The 23,415-nt window shown below is 37.0% G+C and overlaps 1 protein-coding gene across 1 annotated transcript in view; it reads left to right on the forward strand.

The window, feature by feature from the left end:
- Positions 1-23,415, forward strand: part of sema6ba (sema domain, transmembrane domain (TM), and cytoplasmic domain, (semaphorin) 6Ba) — a 178,718-nt gene that overhangs the window by 135,467 nt on the left and 19,836 nt on the right. Inside the window, exons 11-13 of the mRNA XM_053487257.1 lie at positions 4,449-4,580; positions 8,415-8,564; positions 18,354-18,533. Of these exons, the coding sequence (XP_053343232.1) occupies positions 4,449-4,580; positions 8,415-8,564; positions 18,354-18,533 (462 nt within the window). The remainder of the gene's footprint in view (positions 1-4,448; positions 4,581-8,414; positions 8,565-18,353; positions 18,534-23,415) is intronic.

A 23,415-nucleotide genomic window follows, 5' to 3' on the forward strand; every position in this document is an offset into this window, starting at 1 on the left:
CCTTGTATTGCCATGATATTTGAGGGTCATGGAGGTGCACTGAGGACAATCCGAGGATAATGTATATGTAGTTACATAATGAGGAATGATGTGAACTCTAGACGGTGAGTGCTAACTTAAAACACTAGGGATTTGAAGTAAAGTTTGATGATTCCATCTCCTATGGGTCGCCTATCTACCGCACAAATCTTTTAAGTAAACTGTCATGGATGGGTTAATGTTTTGAGCTGCATTAAATCTTGGTCTATTAAACAGATCAGCACTGGATTGCTGCTTTATCTGCACATTCTGGGTAAGGGATTGGTGGAAAAAAACTGAGATGGACTTACCACCTTTGGTGGTTGTTGGTTCTCTTAGTGGAGTTTGAATGCAGTTTTCTCTCAAAAAAGGGTACTATGCCACAAGGTGATTAAAGTCACCACTGTAGATGCATAATATTTCCTTCCTCTGTTTCTGAGAATCTTGTTCTGGTCCGACCCAACTACATGGGCTTTGAGTCAGCTAGCTGTCCCCTTTCTGAGCTTGAGGATAACCGATAGAGTAATTTTACTGTAGATGGACAACAAGTCAGTCAAGGAGTCAAGGGACATTTTGTCATCTGGGCAGGCCAGCTCTGTGAGCACCCTTGGGTTAATATCCCAAGGCAGCTTTGACAGCAGGCTTGTTCCATCCACTCCCAGCAGCAAGCATGCGAAATCGAAAACTTACTTTAAAGCGTTTTTATGTTGGTTCAAGAAATGGAGAGGTACTGTATTGGGACCACTGTAACGAGTGGCCTTTGCATTAAGATATCTTTTCTAAATATTAATTAGGACAGTAGATGATTAAATTATGAGTCACAGAAGGGACTCTTTGTGAGACAAAGGAGTATTTGTGGGCATACGCAACATGATGGCAAGATCAACCAAATGCTGTTCATTCTCTCCTAAGAGAGTCCTTTGTGCTACCATGGCATTTCACTAATGTGAATCTTCTGCTTCATCCATTGGGACAGCAAAGTAATCTTTCATTGCTTGGGGTCTGAGATGGTTTGTTTATATTAAAACAAGTACAGGTAAACAGTTCCAACTCATGAGGCAAAATCCTTAATAAGGTCAGGCAGAAAGTTAGGTTATCAGGAAACAAAACAATATGGGCCAACGCAGAACACCAACCATTACTTTGCAGAGAATCTTTGTGACAGTCCTTGTTTATATCAGGAATATGTATGACTGGAAACAGGTGTGCATGGCTAGAACCCGGGATGCTGTAAATGTGCCGGTAAAATGTTCTGTTGGTGATTGTGATCTTTGGCAGCTGTTTGTAGACCATAGTGTGTTCTGGGAGGTGAAGTTTTAGGTGGAATTCAGCACTCGCAGTTTAAATATTATTATTATTATTATTATTATTATTAATGAAAATAATGTGATTAATTATTCACTATGGTAATTATTGTAATATTATTTATAATCTTATTATCCCTTGTGATATTTAGAAGATGTTTTAAAATTTCATATATCCAAATAATTTAATGACTTTATAAACCAGCCATAATTTAGAGGTTTTAAAACTGGAAGCAACCTTTTATTCGTTATAAATATTAAAGTGAAATACAATGCACTTTATTTGTTTTTTTTATTAGGATGGCTGTTTAAATTTTCATTATTATGCCTATTTGTCTGTCTGTTTATCTGCTTGTTTAATGTGCTGGTTAGAAAGCAAATATTATTAACATGAATATTATTATAAATACTAATATTTGAAACAATAACAGAAAAGAGAGGCAGAGAGAAAAATAAAAGTTCAATCAATTTCTCCAGTCAGATAATTACAAAATTGTATTTTATTACATTTTGACGGTTCATTGGGCAGATTGGAACTGAAGCTGATGAGATTTCTCAAAAATACATTCCATGGTCTAACATGAAGTCACTTTGAACTTTTTTGTTCTTCCTTGGTCTCCATTTAGGCATGTAAGAATCTATACATCGCTATATTCTTTTGACTAACTGATATTTTTTTACATACTCAAACTTTCTACTTTTGTAAACTTTTTGAATAATGTGCAAATCGGAATAGCAAGCAGTGATTGGTAAGTGGGCCATGTATTCAGTTTTGCAGAAGGTCAGTGGACTGGGGTCATCAGAACTGTTGCAAATGATCTTCTTTGACATTCAGCCCTGCTCTTGTAGCCTATTCTGCCTTTACCGTTACCGCTGTTCTGATCTTTCTATGAATTATTTCACCCTCTTTGAAGAATTTTTTAAATAGCTGCCCTTAGGGGCATTTCCTTGCATTGCTTAATTGTTCGGTGTAATTGTCTGGCTCTTTGTCTTCGTGCTCACTGGAGTGAACTAGATAAGGTGGGGAAAATAGCATGAAGAGGTAACTAAGCAAGGCAGATCACAATAAGTGGATCCTGTCATAATACATGCACTTTGACATTCATCAGTTCAGTCTGCGTAGGCACCGAATGATATCTAATCAGGAGACAGCAAGTAGGAGCCATTGAGTGTGACTGATTTGGAACAGAGCCCTTTGGCAGTTGCAGTGAGTCCTGGTCCACCGTTGGCACAGTGACATCCTGCCAGCAGGTCCAGTTTCAGGTGGCAGGCGCCAGGCATTCATGTCTTGCTTTTTCTTTGACACAGTACAGATCTGAGCTAGAGCTAATCCATCCTAATAATTGATCGCCTCAGAGCACAGCTTCTGACTTTTCACACACCTGACAATGTGGAGAATCTCCTGACGCGTTCTCAATCCCCACCTTTCCTTTACTTCTTGTTTCCATTTTCTTCTGCCTGTCAATTTTGATGTTTTCCTGTCTGTTATATTATATACCATGCACTCCTGGCTTATTTGCCTGTTTCTGTTGCTGTCTTTCTTTTTCTGGGAGATAAATGTCTGTAGTTCTAGTAAAATGGGTTCACCTGCAGCAGATTGAATTTCAGGGTGTCTGCGACATGATTCCAGTGATAGGCAGTGATGTTAGGTGTTAGAGCAATTTTGCTTCAACAGCATACATTTTGTTTGCACCTCACTGTCTAGCATTTAAAAAAATAACTGTATGTAGTGTCATAGGCATATGACGTATAATCCATATATATATATATATATATATATATATATATATATATATATATATATATATTTACTTATTTAAAATCTACTGCCTGTGAAATGTAATACAAATAAGGTCATGCATTTCCCAGAGCAGTTACTAGCTTTAGGAGCAGTTGTGTGTTGGTGGGGGGTGGGTGGTGGTTTAGGGGATTGGTGTCGTGTGACCCACATGGAAAACACCTGGACCCTCAATCAGGTCCCAAGACTTTGCTTTCATCCCTCATCTATTATCGAGGAAAATCTGGATATCCATCAATCCATTTGGCTGGTCATTTATAATTTATGTAACATAATTTCTTTAAATGTGCACTTAATTTTTTAAAATTTATTATCATTTAATTAGTTTTTATTTTTATTTATTTTTTATTTTAGTAATATCATTGCAAAATGTGTCTAAAGATTCTTTTAAATAATCATTTTATTAAGGGTGTTAATAATTGTTGAATATTGCCATATTATTAATCATTTATTAAAGTGGTATGCATCCTTTGTTTCCTAAAGAGCAATCATGTGGTCAAAGTATTCGATCAAAGACTAAGATTGAGCATAAAGTAGTCCTTTTTATTTATTATTCCATAAATAATACAATATATCTTTTTTCTACATGGTATTTACATTGTATTTTATGTTATAAGTAATCTAGTGAGGATTTAAACCTTACAGAAGGATGTGTGTAGGTTATGTGAAAATGTATTTTTGATATTAATTTTTTGTTGGTTGTTGGTCCTGGAATAAATTAATATTCCCCCGTGGATACCAAGGAATGACTGTATTTGTTCTGTAAATTACCTTTATGCAGATGTGAGTGAGCAGTCAGATATGAAACTTGTGCAACCATAAAAGCCATGCTTGACTACCTGCAGTGGATTTTTTTTGGTGACACCCTTTTTGGGTTTAAGCCCAAGTACTGCTCCAGATACCCATATAGTAATTATTACAGCAATAAACCAGTATAGATGCTGGCAATGCATTACACATTAATAATAATTATTACTCAGTAATTTAGTAATTACTGGCATTGGTTCAGTTCATAGTTTGATAACGTGTATGTACCTGTAAAACACTTCTATTGTGAAGAATTCATTATAGTATAGTGGTGTCAAACATATTTACTCTCAAATCGGATTAAAATAGCTTTTTGCAATCAAACACCCAATAATGACTTTGCTGGAGACCTAGTCAGTGAGGGGGAAAAATAAATACAAATAAAAAAGTCTGTCAGGGTGTTTTCCCTGTGCTTTTTGCGACAGCATGTTTTCGTGAACCATTACAGCAGTGCATGTAGGGTGTGGATCAGATCACTCAGCACATCCTGACCACAGCTGCTTCTGTTTGCTGTTTCCCAGCATCCCTGGCTCAGCGGTGTGTGCCTTCGACATGCAGCAGCTGGCACGTGTGTTCGAAGGGAGGTTCAAGGAACAGAAGACCCCAGAATCAATCTGGACTCCGGTTCCGGAGGAGCTGGTGCCCAAGCCAAGGTACCTTTTCTATTAACACTTAATTAATTCTTTTGTAACACCCAGTCCACAGCATAGATATTAATGTGTGCTCAAAGCCAGGAGATCAATACATTTTTCAGCACTTATACACATATTTTGTGAAATAAGCTGTTACATGAAAATGGTGCCAGCCAAAGGGGTGTGATTTGGCACAAGGTGCAAGGGGGTGACTTAGAACTGGTTGAATACTGTTCTCACTTGTGTTATAGCTAGCACTTATGTTATCAGCCTCTCTTTCTTTCTGGGTCTCTCCCTGACTCTCTCTCACCCTTTCACTCTCACATACACAGCAGCCAGTCATTTTTACTACGAAAACATAAAAGCATAGATTGCACGACAACACTAACACTACAATACAAAACAGCTCCTTCGGTAAAGAGATGCCTCCTAACAAAATAATAAAAATGAATTTGTTAAAGCTAAGGTCTTCCATCTTAGATTCTGTGTAGCATCTGTATGATCTGTTATGTATTGAAACATTAATGTATTAGAAAATGTGTTGTAAAGTATCATATATGTCACCGCCAGTGACTACCCGTGCTCTTATACAAAAATAATGCAGACTTTATGACCAGCCAAATCGAAACATTCAAACCTACTGTGGTGCAATTGATAATACCATACAGCGATCATCTGCCGTATGAAAAAAATATTAAGAATTTATTATAACTGACTCGTACCCATTAGTACTTTATCAGAAGGATGTTGAAATAACGTCTCTATGGATTTCACTTTGTGTTTTTCTCAAAAATACATCGCCACCCTCTCATCAGTCTGTGATGCTTATGCTTGCCAAGGTCAGATCAGAAAATTTTAGAAAAACAACAAAAACAAAAAACTCTTAGTTTCTGGTACAATTTGCAATTATGCCCTGACAAGACATTTTAACTGGTGATTTTCATTAATTTCTGGTTCACCAATTCAATTTAATTATTCTCAATTAACTTAGGAGTGCAAAATCAAATGTTTGTACAATGAATCAAAGTTTTGTACATCAAGAGTTTTAGACATGTCTCATCCTAAATGGGAGCTGGCAGGCAATGGTCCATTAACAAATGCAAAGAATATAAAAAACACACAATGATAAAAAAAGGATATGCCCGAATGCTCACTAACTACTGATAAAATTAGCACATCCTCACATTTGTGGATCTCCTCTTAAGAGATAAGTGCATCTAGTGATATTGTGCTACTGATTAATGATGCAGACTTCTCAGATGCGAACTTGTCAGAGTTCACCAGAGGTAAACTCATTGCATCAGTGTTTTGCCCCAAAATGTATTTGTACTGACACAACAATTAATTTGAAACAAGCAATTTTTGTGTTTGCTGTAACACTTGGTGTAATTATAAGGGCACATTTTGTATTCTAGTCGAAGGTGCCCGATACAATTTCCCTCTTAACACACAGGCCACGTCAATGATAGAGAAAATAGAGAGCACTCAGGGTCTAAGTGATCAAGGTCTTCTCTAAATGCTTATAACACAACCAGTGTTTAGTGTAAAGGTCAGTGATTGGAGCAGGTCATGCACTAAATATGTTGGTAAATCAAGCCATTAGTCCACTTAAACTCTTATCCTTTGGAGTTTAATTATTTCCAAATGGCCAGACACAATGATACAGTCATATTCTACCAATTTTAGCTCTAAATACATTTTAAGTGCAAGGACATTCATTTACCCTTGACAAAAATCGGACACAGGAATATTCAGTTACAATTTGTAAAGTTGGAGTTAATTTTTTGATTACAACGGTCTGTAATCAAAGTAACATACTGTTTAAAGTAACACGAGAGCCCTTCTAGTCCACCTGACATAGACTGTTGAGCCATTACATTAAAATTACGAGTTCCTTTGTCCCATATTTTGACCCAGTGAGGCATGGACTTGACAAGACCCCTGAAGACATGCTGTGGTATCTGGCCCCAAGATGCTGGCAACAAATCTTTAATTCCTGTAGGTTGCAAAGGTGCGGCCTCCAAGGATCTAACTTCCTTGTTCACCACATTCCACAGATGCTCAATCTGATCAAGATCTGAAGAATTTATTGGCCAGATCAACACCTTGAAATCTTTATCGTGTTCTCCAAACCATTCCTAAACAGTTTTTGCAGTGTAGCAGGGAACATTACACTGCTGAAAGAGGCCATTGCCATTAGGGAATACTCTTGCGGTTAAGGTGTTCAGCAATGTTTAGGTAGGTGGTATGTGACATCCAGATGAACGGCATGACCCGAGGCTTTCAAGCATAACATCGCCTGGAGATTACCCCTACTGCTACTGGATTCCCATAGATAAATAATGCACACACCTGGCCATCTACATGATGTAAAAGAAGATGTGATTTACTGGTCCAGGCCACCTTCTTTCATTGCTCCATGGCTTAGTTCTGATACTCACATACCGATTATAAGCATGTTCTGCACTTGATTGGATCAGCATGGGCCCTCTGTCTAGTTTGCAGCTACACATCCCCATATGCAGCAAGCTGCATGTGTGTTCGGACCTTTCTATCATAGCCAGCATTAATTATTTTAGCAATTTGTGCTAAAGAAGCTCTTCTGAGTGATTGGACAAGAACAGGCTAGACTTTTTTTCCCCATTCACATCAATGAACCTTGGCTGTCCATGGCCTTGTCATCGGTTCTCCTTACTTGGACCACATTTATTATGTACTAACCACTGCATACCAAGCAGGTCTGCTACAAGAGCTTCAAAACACAATATCAGTATAATTTTGAAAGTAAGAATGACTGTTTAAAATATTTGGGGATAACTTTGAATCGATAACCCCGACACAGTGTTGTAAGTACGACCTCAGAACAACAGAATATCAGCATTTATGTCACTTAATATCCATTTACACAACATTCATCAACAGAGTCCTGTCTGGAGAATGGGACGAATACAAGAACTTTCTGAACACAGCATTGTATTTCATGTCTCTTGTACGCAAAGCAGTTGTATATCTGATATTTTATTGATATTTCTCTGTTTAATTATCTACAGTGAAATTCATCATGGCTCCTAAATGCGGCAAATCCAGTGCTAGTGTTAGAAGTTGCAGGGGGTAAAGGAGAAGTATTGATTTGGAAGTAACCCAAAAGGTTATTCAAAAAAATGGTGGAAATGATGTTCAGTGAATGATATCGATCAGAACTCATACTGTACACACTGCAGTATCCTACATAGATCTGCTAATTAGCGTACAGTAATATGGTGTACACACAACGACCAAAGTCAGTTAGATCCTGTTTCACAAAACGTATCTCATAATAGCCATGCCATTTTTTTTCCCTTTCACTCTCTTTCTGATTTGATGGTTTAGTACATGCTAGTTTTCTAGTAATTTTGGACTTGGTGCTGGAAAAAAAGACAGCATGAACATTTAAGGATGTTTCCTTAAAAATAAATGCTGTTAAAAAGTGTTGCTACTGGACATAAAGTCATTGTAACAAAGTATTTCTATCCTTAAATACTCTTAATACTATTAGTTTTTTAATGTCTTTAATGTTGCCACAAACCCAAAACTCTTTTTGGTCACATGTTGATGTACAGTATGCTCTGATAGATCATTTTTCAAACTACTCTGTTGTTGTGCACATTCCTTGCACATCTAATGTAAAAAATTTCATTCTGTTTCAAATGAAAAGCATAGCAGCATGTACAGTAATGCATAATATATAAGTATATGAAGGAAGAATGGATTAAATAATGTACAGTATTCTGTTATTATCATCTATCAAGTAGGTCTTTCTACATGATGATTATTCTAAATGTGCAAATGTTGTTTTTTTCTTGTGTGTTTGTGTAGGCCTGGGGGTTGTGCTGGTCAGGGATCCAGGTTCAGCTCCTCTACCTCGTTCCCTGACGAGGTGTTAAACTTCATAAAGACCCATCCACTTATGGATGAAGCCGTCCCTCTGCTGGGACACAGACCCTGGATAGTTAAAACTATGGTTAGGTAAGTGGCTGCATTGCCGTTGGTGGTCTTTTTAAGTTTTTTAGGATTTTTGTTCATATCCATAGTCATGTTTTTTGAATTAGGGAGGATGCTAAGGTGAAGGCCAGGATTTAAAGTCAAGGTCAGGTGGGTGACCGGATTGCTGTTACCAAAAAACAACAACAACAACAAAAACTATCCAATAGTTTCATTTGGCCTCTGTGTTTATAGAGCTCGGAAATGCTAATATGAAGGTCACATATAAAATGCCTACCTTGAGGCACAGTATGGTTAGAATTGTGGGCAGCTGGTCTAGTCTAGCTCATGCAAGCATGATGAAACCCTTCATGCATATAGCCTGACTAACAATGTAAGAATGTAGATGAAATTGTAAATCAGGGCAGGAAAATGCTGCCGAGAGCAATTTAACAGCTATTTGCCTTTGGCCTCTGAGCGCCTTGGAGAAGTAGAAGAAAAAAAATAATTAAAAGTACTTAATTTAGCCATGTCAAACTGAATTTTTAATGAATTTTGGGACAGAAATGTTATAATACTTGCCATAGGTAACAATGTTGTCTTGTCAGGCGTTATAACACATGATTTATATGCTTAGAAACAGTGTTGTAAATCTTTCTGGACAGCAAAATTCTGTAGCTGACCAGAGGATTAGATGACCAGAAATAAGTAGATTCAGGAATACGCTCCAGCAGAGAGCATGCTGAAATATGAATACCGTAATATGACATACTGTATTACCCAAGACTGAAATAAGAAAAATAATAATAAAGAAAATATAATAATCATAATTTAGGACATAAGCATGAAATGAACATAAGTAAACAAGGCCATTTAATTATCACAAAAATCATCTTTATATTATAGACTATATGAAATAGCATATAATGATAGAAAACAAGAAATAAACTTCAAATTAATTGCTGTTTTAGTTTTGTGCTGTTCAGCACAGGTCAGATCTCCCCTCACATATGCATTCCTTTATTTCACTCCTTCTCCAAATGCACCATACAGTGTCTGTATAAATTAGGTACTTGTGAGCCACGCCCTGGCTGAGAACAGCAGAGCTGAGCACCAAGCCCAGAGAGGGCAACTTCTTATGCATATAAAGTCACAATAGGGCAAAAATCATATTTGCTTGTAGCCAATACAAAAATGAGTAACTGACAAAAAAATAAAGAATGTTTTGTCTGTACAGGTACACACATATTAGAGACCCATCTAAATGTTAAAAATGACTATATTAAAGTCATTTTGCACAATTGAAAAAAAACAAATCTTCATTTTGTTTACTAGGGATGAAATACAAATTACAGCCTAAGCAAAGACATTGTTGGAAATGCATAAGTAATGTGTGTGTGTGTGTGTGTGTGTATGTTTAATTCCTTATACACCATAGCAGTGTGTCAAAATTAAAATTTTCAACTTATTATTGCTACATTTTTACACTATAGTAGACATAATTATTGTTACGTTATCGCTTATGGTTAAGCAGCTATGAACTACTATAAATTCCTCACCAACTTTCTTTTTCCTTTTCCCCTTTTCAAATTAATAAGACAACAAGAAGCTTTTACCGAAAAAACTGAAAAATCGCAACGTGTTCTGTTGAAAAACTTACTGACCTTTTGATTTGCTTTTCAGCTGTAATTTTCAAGGCTGCTATAAAGAATAGAAACATGTATAAGAAAGTACAGAAGGAAAAGAGTTAAATTATTGAATATATTCCATGTTTATCATGTACTTCAACTTTTTTTAATCATGCCATTATTTATTTATTCCATAAAAATGAAATCAAAAGAAAATCAAAACTATTGAACTGTTTAATACTACAGTAAGTACCCTAATGTTTCAATAGCTTGTTGATCCTTTAACAGATTTATCAGTCTCGCACATTGTTGTGGAGGAATTTTAACCTATTCTTCTGTACAACATTGCTTCAGTTCTTTGTGGTTTTTGGAATTTGTTTGCGCACAGCTCTCTTCATGTTGTAATTGGCTTGACGTCTGAACTTTAACAAGACATCCCAGAACCATGATTCATTTATTTTTCAGCCATCGTGATGTTGATAACTTGTGTGCTTCTGATCATCGTCCTGCTGCCTGGCTCAATTTCAACCAATTTTTAGCTATTGGACAGAGAACCTCATATTTGCCTCTGGAATACTCAGAGGACTTATTGACTGTGAGGTGTTCAGGTCCTGTGGCTTTAAAACGAGCCCTCATCATTACACCTCTATTTTTATGCTTGACAGTGGGTATGAGGTGTTTCTCCTGAAATGCTGTTTGTATTTCGTACGTCTAATATGACGCTGGGCATTACACCCAAACAACTCCACATTGTTCTCAATTGTCCATAAACATTGGTCCAGAAACTTGGATGGCGGGGGATAATTATTCATAATAATCTTTTTTTATTCATATAGGACTTTTTATACATTTAAATTGCTTTAAAGTTTAAGTGCTTTACAAATGTGAAGCTTAAAGAAGTGCAAAAGTATAACTTAATGCCAGATACTAAAGTAGGCAAATAATAAAATAAATAATATTTAAATAAATGGCCAGCATCTCTCATCCCTTACTTTAGCTCTTACAATGATTGTGTCCTGATGCACAAGATTAGCAAATATTCAGCTCGCAGGATGTTCTGGTGAAACAGCACTTCTGTACCAATTAGAGCTTCACTCAAATAAATATGGTGGTGGTATGACCTGCCTGGTATTAGCATTACTTACCACCCTTACCCACAGAAAGTCCGGAGAAATCCTGAAGCATTTGACTGGGCTTTAGGATTTGTCCAGAAGCAGTTTCGCGAATCTCAATCGTGATTCCATGTTCATGTTTGAGACAGAAGAGGCTTTCTTGTGGCAACCCTTCCAAACAAACCATACCTGTTCAGTCTTCTTCTAATTGTGCTGTCTTAACTTTAACAATTAACTGGCTCAGTGAGACCTGCAGGGTCTGAGATGCATGCAACTCTTGCATTTTAAAAAAAATATACGGTCTGACCATGGGGTGAATGTGCAGCAACAATTGCTTCTCTAAGACTATTGCTTATGTCTTTCCCTCTTGGCATTGTGTTAACTGAGTGCTCCAGACCAGCCAATTGTCAAAACTTCTTCTTTTATTGAGGTCTGCACACTTGCTGATAATCAATTACTGTAATCAAGTGCTGTTGATTAGCAGCACTTGCCTGCAACTTACTCTCTTAAGCAGTAAGGGGGTACTTAGTATTGCCCACATGTCATTTTTTTGTAAAATAAGTACTGACACAGTGATAAATTATATGTTGTTTTCGTCTGAGGTTGTATTTGCCCCGCCTTAAGACATACTGTGACAGATGTTTATCATGTTTTATGTTTTAACCCAAAAATAGATAGATTTGACATTACATTAATTATATCTAAGCATTACATTGTCAAGCTGCATGTAGTATCACAGTAAGGTGATGGTTATGCGTGATGCAGATCAGAATTGATTGATTGATCGATCATGCATTTTAGAACATTCATATCTAATACACCCTGGAATAAACCCAAAATTAATATTAAATCATGCAAATGCGTTTCTTGTGAAAATATACAGTAGCTAAGGCCTACTTTTATAGTGACTTGTTATTGCATGTGTTTATGGAATCATGTTACACGTTTTCCTGACCATGATCAAAGGTTATTGTTGTTACTCGTTCCATCTGTCTGCCTCCATAAAATATTCATATTCATATTGTTTAGGATCATAACCACAAATTGTACCCTTGGTGTTATTTTATTGTATGTTGTTTTATCATTTCTTTCCCCCGCTTACACGCATTTCCGTCGACCGGCTCTCAGTGTTTCAAACGATCTCTAAATTATACACACGTTTTGCAAATCCTCATCAATTCTGAGCAAAGTGAAACATTGGCTCCATAACCATAAACACTCTCCTCAAAATTAGTTATTCACATTATAATAATGCATGCTTAGCATATAAATTACAACAAACCTTGTTTTTTTTACACTGCACAGATTAATTGAGAACACAGCTGTGACAGCGAGTTCGTGTTGTATGCATTAGTTAGGAAAGTGTTTTAAAGCTATAGAAATGCAATGATTTATTTTCCCAATGTATTTGTTACTTTGCAAAGAATGTGTGTAGCTGTAAACTATAAACCAGTCGCTAAACATAGTACTAAAGTTTTGTCCATAGCCGACCAAAAAAAAAAAAGAAAAATTGGTCCACTTATGATGAAACAAACAGTGTCTGAACTCTAACAGTGCTGGAAAAATCTTCTATATTTCTCAAACTTAAATTGTGGTTGATGACATTGTTGGAAACTTTTTCCTCTGTCGGAGCAGGGGACCAGGAGACGTTGGAATAGCTTTCAAGCAGAAGTTACTCTTTATTGAGAACTCGCCATGCGTCGCTGTAGTCATCCAAGTCTGACTAAAACTCAGCTCTGGAGAGTTTATACTTTTCAAGGGGGAGGGATACCAAGAGGTGGAGACAATCTAAACAAAGCATAGTGTAGTACAGGTATCAGCCTGGTAACGGGAGTTCCCCAGCCCTGATCTCATCAGCATAACAGTGCCTTTCAAATGCATAGGTGTTAATCTAATCAGCCTGACAGTATCGCCTAGACCTTCACATTATCATAGAGACAAAGGCACAGCCTGGCCTTTACCTTGGGACCCTATCCAGTGGTCATAAGTACATAAAGACAAAGGGTTAATATCTCAGACACCTGGGCTACCAGACTTGATCTTCTTATAATGTTTTCTAAGAATGTAATCATCTTGACTTCAAAATGTAAAACCCAATGTACATAACTCTTACACTTTATATATTATTACGTTGGAAGCTAGATGTAACATTTTATAAATTTGTAGTCCTACAACATACTCACCCAGTGTACCTGGGATTTCATTTAAGACTGTTTGCCTCCTTGTGAGAAAGCATTTCTTCCATTCCATCTCCTTTGTCTCTATATCTAACTCAATCTCTTTTCTGTCTTCTTTCTCTACCTCAGTTTCCTCCGACCTTCTACACTATACAGCAGGCTTTCATCACTCTCTTCATTTTCATTAGTCTGGCTTTGTACATGATGTTGTCTATAGAAAATTACATTTTGCCTTTATTTCTCACACTCAATAAAGAAAGATACAGACGTAAAAGAAAAACTCTTGTAGTGCTTTCACTGATCTGAATATATATCGATTTTGTGCCTCGGTGTTCCCATCAAATGAAAGAAGAGTTTTACCAACGCGTAACAAGTCACTTTTGCTATTTCTAGTCTGCCTCCTTGGATGTGTACTAATTACTACTGTTGTCGCGTATGGCTGTGCGTTGTCTTGTTTTTATTTTCTTGACTTGTTGCTATTTTTGAATACCAGTAGTAGCTATTTAGAAACATACATAAATATCTCAGTTATGTATGTGCATAATTATAATCGTTTTTCAAACGGTAGAATTCACATTAACGTCATTTAAAAAAGAAAGTTGACTGTTCCATCTACATGCATTCACCAGATGCACAAATATTTCCTGTTAGTTAACTGTATAACTTATTATTTATATTAGAGGATTTTCTACTGTCATAAAAGTTGAGTCTTTTTTTTTTGCTGTTTAGATTAAAATCATATTCTCCAGTTGCTTACGGGTATGACCATATCAAAATTCCATGGCATGGAAAGTGAACATATTAATTTATTCATGGATTTGTTTGTTTGTTTGATGATGATGATGATGATGAAGGCGGTACGGTGGCGCAGTGGTTAGTACTGTGGCCTCGCATCTTCAGGGTCAAGGGTTTGAGTCTCGCCTCGGGTCTGTGTGCATGGAGAGTGCATGTTGGATTTCCACCGGTTACTTCCCTCTCCTCCCACAGTCCAAAAATAGTCATCCAGTGGCTGGGTTTTGGGCACTGGCTGGAAACCGAACCCAGTTGACTTTCCCAAATTGCCTTTAGTGTGTGTTTCTGTGCCCTGCAATGGTTTGTTACTCTGTCCCGCCTTGTACTGGTAATTCTGACCAATTTAATTCAGACCAAGCGGTTTGGCTGAATAGGCTTTGGAGGCATTCCATGAGTGTTGATCCAGTGCATAACACCACTGCGACATTTAACTTTGTGTATTTCTCCACTGTCTCATTAGTCCATTAGTTTTCCATATTTTGCTATTTTGGATGCTATTTAAGCATAAAATTTTTGCAGATTAAGTAGGAACATTGTTAAATAAAGATGTTTACCACCTCCATGGTTTACTCTCCTCAACCCCTGTTGATTATACAAATTGTCGATCTCTAAATGTCGGTCGCCAGCTTAACGCTTGTCCCGCCAGTCTCAGTAGGATACGTGTTGGTAAAGCAAAATATCATCTTAAATAAATAAACTATTTATAATGTGTTGATATTAAATGGTATTTATAGAAGTTTTCCATAAAGCCATTATTAAAATAGAGGTCATGCTGTTGTACAATCAGTCTGCACCCTTGTGCCTATAACCGCATTACAGCCATGCTGCTATGTACTCCCTCGCGTGTTGTAAGTTATATGTAAGTACTGTATAGTACAGGAGAAAACCGTGTGTATGAAACCAAAGGCATCATCCTGCTGAAGTGCACTGGACTGAAAAGATTTAATTTAAAAAATGCACTGAGTAATGTGCAAGAAAATATTAAATTCTAAAAGTTGCTGGTAGCACTTAGTAAATATAACTGTGTTTCTACCTAATGTTAACTAATAAAAATGAAAAAGCAGCAAAAATCCTCTCATTTTTGAAACCGATAAAAGGTATGAAGGTTTCTGAAAGCATGCACGAGGTTTTCATCTCCTAGCCGATTAGCTGACCTTGATCCCTGCCTGCGCAACAACCTCTCCTCGGAATGGAGGTTTACTAACCCACAGTACAGTAAATGCTTGGCTTACTGCCCTGGTATATTCTCAAGATGAAGAAACCTATACAGGAAGTCAGTCTAACGTTTGATCGTGTGGTCACTTATATTTTGTTAATGTATGTAAGCTCACCACTGTAGAAGCAGTGTTATGAAAATAAGCCACATTAAGAATGCACATGCACAATGGCAAGTTGTTTTTTTTTACAAAAAATGGTTTTTCTTTCCTTTCCACTTCTCCAACAGTAAATGGGAACTAAATGCATATGCAGGAATTAAAGTTGGTGGATCAAACCACAAGTGCAATAAGATTGGAATCTTTGAAAACATTTGAATTTATTCATTTAGATTTACCCCTCTGCTGGCATATACACTACATAATTTGGCAAGGCAAGTTTATTTGTATAGCACATTTCATACACAATGGTAATTCGAAGTGCTTTACATAAAAGAGTAAAAAAAAAAAAGATAATCATAAGAAGAAATAGAAAATAATAGCACTAAGACTTTCAAAATTATTTAAATTTGATTAAAAAGAAAAAAGAAAAAAAACTGTTTGTAGTGGCCCTTTTAAAAAACTACTTAAAATTTTGTTAAAAATCAAAATAAAACAGTAAAGCAGTTAAGAAACATAAAATACAGTGCAGTCAGTTTGGACGTAGCACAGTGCCTATTCAATAAATGCACAGCTAAACAGATGCGTTTTAAGTCTAGATTTAAATGTGACTAATATTTTAGCACATCTGATCTTTTTTGGAAGCTGGTTCCAACTGCGGGCAGCATAATGGCTAAAAGCGGCCAAGAATTGTCTTTTTTCACTTGCTATTGTCAAGGAAATCATACTGTAGCTCTATATTCTACCCACTTACTATTTAAAAATGCATCATTGCTATTTGCATTACTGATATATGATATATGGTGTAGTGGTTAGCAATGTGGTCTAGCATCTCCAGGGTTGAGGGTTCGATTTTCACCTCGGGTCTGTTTGCGTGGAGTTTGCATTTTCCCCCCATGCTTGAGCTTTCTTCATGTACTCTGGCATCCTTCCACAGCAAGTTAATTGGTGTTCTCAAATTGCCCATAATGTGTGTGTGCATGTGCCCAGTAATGAATTGGCACCTTGTCCAGGGTATACCCCACGTCATGTCCTAAGTCAGTATAACATTATAGAAGATGAATGTTTACCAGTTGTGAGCATCGCCTAGATATGTTTTTTTGCAAATACATGGCATAGATCCTTTAGGGAGTTTATAATAAATTTTCAACTTCAGTGAAATGACTTTACCCATTTGTTCTAATAACTTATTGAAAAGATGTGAGCTTTAGTTATAAAGAAATGTGTACTAGAGTATACTAACAGCATGGAAGCCATTTTAAATACGTGTGTATGTGCCAAAATATCCAGTACTGAAATGAAAAGATGAACAATATTACCTCTTTATCATTTGTGAGTTTATTTGACCTGAAAAAAACTAACATACACTCTATTAGCGTGTTGATGTACCAGGGTAGGTACCCTGTAATGTAATACCCCTATCTCATCTACAGTATGTGGTTTGACTCACGCTGTGTTAGGCACCTCAAGTGACTGTCTAACGTTCCACCAGGTTCAGCAGGGTTAAATATGTTAAATTTTTCATGCGGAAAGATTGGAAATGTAGTCACTACGTCAAAACTCACGGTGAATCGCGATAAAACGTACTTACGTCCGCTGCATGAAACCACGCTGACCCTTCCTAGGTGAGGAGTATAAGTGTTCGAAGTGTGTGTGTGCTCCTCCTCGCTGTAGACAATGTTCATATCGTTTATGCAAATTCTCAAACATATCCCAGGATAAAGGTTACTGTGAACGGAGATGATTTGCTCGTGTAAAATTTCGTAACAATAGCAATAGACTGCATGTATGTGTTACCTGGTACCGTCTTATTAAGATTTGTCTGTATAGCTGTGATTAATGTGTGGGCACTAAGTACCCCTCATCCCTCCCCTCTGAGAGAGCTCAGCCAATCAGCTCTTTCTAGACCTCCGGCTGCAAGAGGTTACAGCACCACCCGGAAATCGAACTTGCGATCTCCAGCTGGTATTCATGTCAACTGCACAACACATTTTTTTTCCTTTTCACTACTGAAAACATGTGTGGCTGAAGCTACGCCCCTTCAACAAACGCAAATGCACATTCGAGATGCGCGAGTTTCAGTAATGTATATTCTGGCGCATACTGTGCTTGTAAGGCCGTTGTGGTTTTCGATTTGTTTAGATTTATTGTTCGCGTGTGTCCTGTAAGTAAAAATCAACAATTAGTGTTCTGGTGTATTGATCAGAATTCCATGAGCTCATATTCTAGCACTGCCAAACTGCCACTGCTGGGAAGCTTAACTGCTCCAGAGGGGACATATGCCTGACCTTGTGCACTGACCCCAATCGCTTAAGACAAGCAGAGAAAAAAAATTAACCTGTACTGTGCATGTATATGTGACAGTAAAGACTGTCTTTTATGCAACCAGCAATGTCAGTGAGGATGATGTAATTTTTACATACATCACATCTAAGCTTGTTTCTCTCTCTCTCTCTCTCTCTCTCTCTCTCTCTCTCTCTCTCTCTCTGTGTTTAAACCTTTAATAATGCTTTAGAGACAGCACCACCTGCCAATTATGTGTTATATGTACATTTCCCTCTTGAAAGCCACTGCTGAGGATGTGTCCAGCTTTCTGGCCTTGTCATTAGATCTTTTATGTTAAATGCTTTCAGCACGTAATGTTGTGTGATAATCATTGTGATTATTTAAGCCTTTAATTTGCACTCTGAGAAAAATAAATATAATAATAATTAGTTGGACTACATTGTACAAAATTATATGAATTATAACATAAAACATATAAAACATATAAAATCTTTTTTATTATTTACCGTTTCTTTCTTCATCCCAGGTATCAACTGAACACCATGGTGGTGGATACAGAGGCAGGTCCACACAGAAATCGCACTGTAGTGTTTCTTGGGTCCACCAGGGGCACCGTTCTGAAATTCCTCATCACACCGGGTAGAGACAACCCTTATTCCAGCACGAATGTCTTTCTGGAGGAATTAGAGGGCTATAATTCTGAAAGGTGAGAAATTTTAACTCTTGTAGTTTGCTACTACTTTTTTTTCCTTTTTTTTTCTTTTTTTACTTATTTAGTGTTGGTCAGAGATTTGCCACATTTTCCAAATAGTACCAAACTAATGTATAGTCATAAGGCTCTGTATGAACCAAATACTTATTGAAATCCACATGATTCTTTAGAACATAATTCCACAAACAAAGTAATAATGGATCCAGACACACATATACTTAAATAACATAAAATAAAAAACAAAAATAAATGAAAGTGAAAAAAGGTAGATATTTTCCTTTATTATTAGGAATGAGAATCACCATAGACCACCTGATACGATATTTTCACTATATCAAGCTGTTGTATTGCCATCACAATTTTATTAATATTTTGATTCAGTATATTTTTTTTTTATTCAGATTCGAAACAAACGTAGCAAATAATATGTTTTTATCACACAGCTGTGCTGCCTGCCAGTGTGAATTGTTTAGAGTGCACTACCTTTAGGATTATAGAGGATCTGCGACACCTAAAAAGAAAAACATATGTAAATTTAAATACATTTAAAAAAATATATTTTGAGGTGGTCGGTATGGTGGTGGTTAGCACTGTCGCTCTGCATCTCCAGGGTCAAGGGTTCGATTTGCGCCTTGGGTCTGTGTGCATGGAGTTTGCATGTTCTCCCCGTGCTTTGTGGGTTTCCTCCGGTTACTCTGATTTCCTTCCACAGTTCAAAGACATGCAGATTGTCCATAGAGTGTATGAATGAGCGTGTGAGTGTGTATGCGTGTGTGCCCTGCAATGGATTGGCACCCTGTCCAGGGTGTACCCCTGGGAGTTTTCTGAGATAGGCACCAGGACCCCATGGTATGGACGATGAATAAGTGAGAGTGAGTGATTTTAGAGTTAGTTCAGTGCATGCTGCTTCCCTGCTGCTCTATTCCAGTTCCCAAAGAGTGATCTTCATTTACATAGCCAATATCAGTTGTTCATCTTTTCACGTTGAGAAACTTGAGGTTGCCAAATTTTCTCAAATTCTTCAAGCTTTTGCTTTAAGATAAATCAAATTTGTTCACAACAAAGGATATTGTTTTATTCTGTCAACCTGAGCTTTCATAATGGAGTCTCTTTTTTATCTAAAATAAAAGGATAAATCCCTAATGCTAAGGAACAGTGGTGTGCCACCTGAAGTTTCCTCAAATACTTAGATACACTTTAGATTATTAAAATTGTCTCTGGTTCTATCTTTACCCTAAATACTTATGAAAAAAAAGGAATGTAACGAAAGAATACTTTATTCAGCATGAATGTGTTCGCTAGGGGCTGTACTATTACATTTTAAAAATTATCATTCAGTGTTTTGCTCCGGTATCCTTGCATAAATACTGCCTTAAAGATCTCTAGTCTATATTTCTATACAAGCTGGCCTCAAAATATTTCTAACGCAATAGAAATATGCTTTTATTTATAGAGCTGTGTTCCCATATGGCACATGGCCTACGCAGACCACACACTGTGCACAGGACAGCGAATGAGAGGCTTTCATCATTCATTGTTGCTATTAAATGAAAATGTTTTCTGGAAAATCACAAGGCTATTATAATAAAATGAAGCTTAAAGCATCTCATTTGGACAAGCAGCAGGACTGGGTTTCACAGTAAATTCTGATAATGTTTCTAATGAACCTTTCTGACCTAGAATCTAAAAAAAAAACCAAAAAACAGGTATAGTTTCAGGGGTAGCTCAGTGGTTAAGGCATTGGACTATTTTTTGGAAGGTCCAGGGTTCAGACCCCATAACCATCAAGTTACCACTGTTGGGCCCTTAAACAAGGCCCATAACCCTTAACTGCTCAAATGTTTAATAAGATAATAGATGTAAGTCACTTTGGATAAGGGCGTCTACCAAATGCCTAGATGTAGAATTTGGGATAGACAAAAAAAAGGTAAACAACTTGTCAGGAAGGTGTAAAGGGACAATTAAAACACTTTTAGTTTACACAACATACTGTACACTTTCAGGTGAAATCTAAATACAGCTACATGTATTTGAGACACTTAGTGTCACAGTTACAATGACATAACATAACACGTGTCAAAATCAGCCATTGTGTAGCTTGATCTGTCATAACTGGCGATTGGATGATCGGTTTTAGACATATTCAAATATACATATTCTGTGCGTTTCCATAAGGGCTTCTGAGTGATGCAGCAGAAACACGTTTGCCCTGTTGTTAAGAACTAAGGAGGTCAAATCCCAGCTGAGTCTAAAGAGCGGATGCTGTGCGACACTAGCCAATCATGTGCATCTGTGTACTCATGGAAATAGGCAGATATCGCAGACAGCGCTATCCTCCGTGTATTTTACTCCACTCCCTAATGGTGCATGAGCAGGAGGCTGTTGATACAGTATTTGTGTCTGGGAAGCAGGTGATAATCGTCGCCCTCTATGGTTGGTAATGTAACTGTAACTGCCGTCACATTTTATTTAAAATGGGATTTTAAATGGAATTTTATTTATCAAAAAATTTTGTAAACCAGAGAACTTTTGTTATTTTGATATTTGTTTGAGTGAGAAAAAGTCTTGTAAGAAGATAACTAAAAATTTATTTAATAGTATGTATTTTTTATGAACATACACCTGGAACTTACTGTAAAAGTTAGTAAAATATTTGTGTATGCTGTCAATAATAGTTCTAGGATTCTAGTGAACTTATGGTAAAGGTGTTATTCATGTTATATTAATTATATGATCTGTTTAGTTTGGTGGCACAGTGGCTTAATGGTTAGCCCTGTGACCTTGTACCTTCGGGTTATGGGTTCAATGGCTTGGCCAGGTTCGATTTCAGCCTCATGCAGTTTGCATGTTCTTCCCATGCTGGGTGGGTTTCTCCTGGGTACTCTGGGTTTTCTTCAAACAGTCCAAAAACATGCAGATTAAGCTAACTGGCTTTCCCAAATTGGCCGTAGTGTGTGAATGAGTGTGTGCATGCGTGCCCTGTAATGGAGTGGCACCCCATCTAGGGTGTACCCTGCCTAGTGCCCTAAGTCTCCTGAAATAGGCTCCAAGTCCTTCATGACCCTGTATACAAGATAAAGTGGTATAGATCATAAATGCGTGAGAAAAAAAATCTTTCTTTAATAGGAATGTCTAGGATGCTATGAATGTTTGGTACAATGTTTAAAGGTGTTATTTACGTTATATTCATTATATGATCTGTTCAGTGTGGTGGCATGGTGACTTACTTGTTAGCACTGTCGCATTGCACCTCCAGGGTCTGAATCGATTCCTGCCTTGGGTCTGTGTGCATGGAATTTGCATGTTTTCTTCATGATTAGTGGGTTTCCTCCAGGTACTTCGGTTTTCTTTTACACTCCAAAGACATGCAGATTGTTCTAATTGTTCCTAAGTTACCTGTAGTATATGAATGCCCATGTGAATAAATACATTAGTAATCACCATTGGTCTTTACGGCCCCTGGCTGGACTACAAAGGTTCCTAGATGGATGGATGAATATATGTATGGATGGATGGATGGATGGATATATGGATGGATGGATGGATGGATGTTTGGATGGATCGGTTCAGTAATGGGCTGTTACGTTAAGTTTTCAAGTAAATCCACAGTTCAAATTATGTGAAACAAAGCCTAAATAGGGTCTTTAAATATAATAAAAATTTCACAGATTATATATGTCTGTCTCTTTAAACATGATTTCATGTATTGTGTTGTGATTAGTGTCAAAAGGACTATCGTTTGTATAATTCACCTGCTTTGTACTCACTATCTGTAACACTTTTGTGTAGGAGCCCTTTGTCTTTAGTTCTTTACAGAAAGCTCTGTTCTTCTAATTGCCATGAAACTCAATGCACTACATAAAGCATTACGAACTGTATTATGGCATTCAAATCTTGTATCATTTAAAAAAAAATAGTTTTAGACACAATATGTGAAATTTCCTCGCCACAAATCATATACAGTACAACACGCTGATAATAAGTCATAGACTCATTGTGCCGTGAAAAGTACTACTTCAAAAGCCCTCCATAGTCAAATTAGTCATAACTCAACAGCAGACTAAACAAAAACATGTCAGCCAAAACAAAAAAGAGTTAATGCATTTAAATAGCTTTCACAGGTGTGTGTGTGTGTGTGTGTGTGTGTCTGTCCGTGTCTGTGTAAGCACGTGTATGTGTGTGTGCGAACGTGTAGTAGATAAAAAACATAAAGCTGCTGTTTGAAGATGAAAGCCTGCACTTGTTTCTCTGTATTAGCCCCAGTGTTACATGTATAAAATGTTAACTAATTCTCGCAGACTTTACAATGTTAATGTTAATGTTAATGTAACGTACATTAAATGGTTCAGGTTAAATAGAACAATTTGAATAGTTGTTACAAATTATGGTTAATACAATAGGTGTGTGAGGTTAGCTTTGTGAGTTTATCAACGTTAATAGGTGTTTTGGCTAGGTTTCATAAGGAGCTTTATGAATATTTTAGAGGTGTTTGGTTTGTGTCGGGCTTTATGAATGTTTCGAGTATGCATTTATGAGTATTAATAGGTGCTTGGTCTGGGAGTTGGTTTCGAAATATTTTCTGTAGGCTTTCAAGAGTGTAAGTAAATGCAGGATTCTTTTAACAGCCTTTTAAGTGTTAAATTAATTCCACAGACCACTTTAATATAGCTTACTATTATGACTCCATGTAGTAAAACTCTTTATTTACTATAAATGCACCCCATCCAGGGTGTCCTCCATCTGGTGTGACCCTTCCTTGGATAGGCTCCAGGCCCCGGTGACACAGTACGGGATTAGAGGTGTAAGGTTTTGTAATATTGTGTAAATGTTGCCATGCCTCTTTTGTGCTTCCCAATTCCTTATATGGTCAGATTTC

The sequence above is a fragment of the Clarias gariepinus genome, chromosome 25 (assembly GCF_024256425.1).
Source record: "Clarias gariepinus isolate MV-2021 ecotype Netherlands chromosome 25, CGAR_prim_01v2, whole genome shotgun sequence".
Taxonomy (NCBI): domain Eukaryota; kingdom Metazoa; phylum Chordata; class Actinopteri; order Siluriformes; family Clariidae; genus Clarias; species Clarias gariepinus.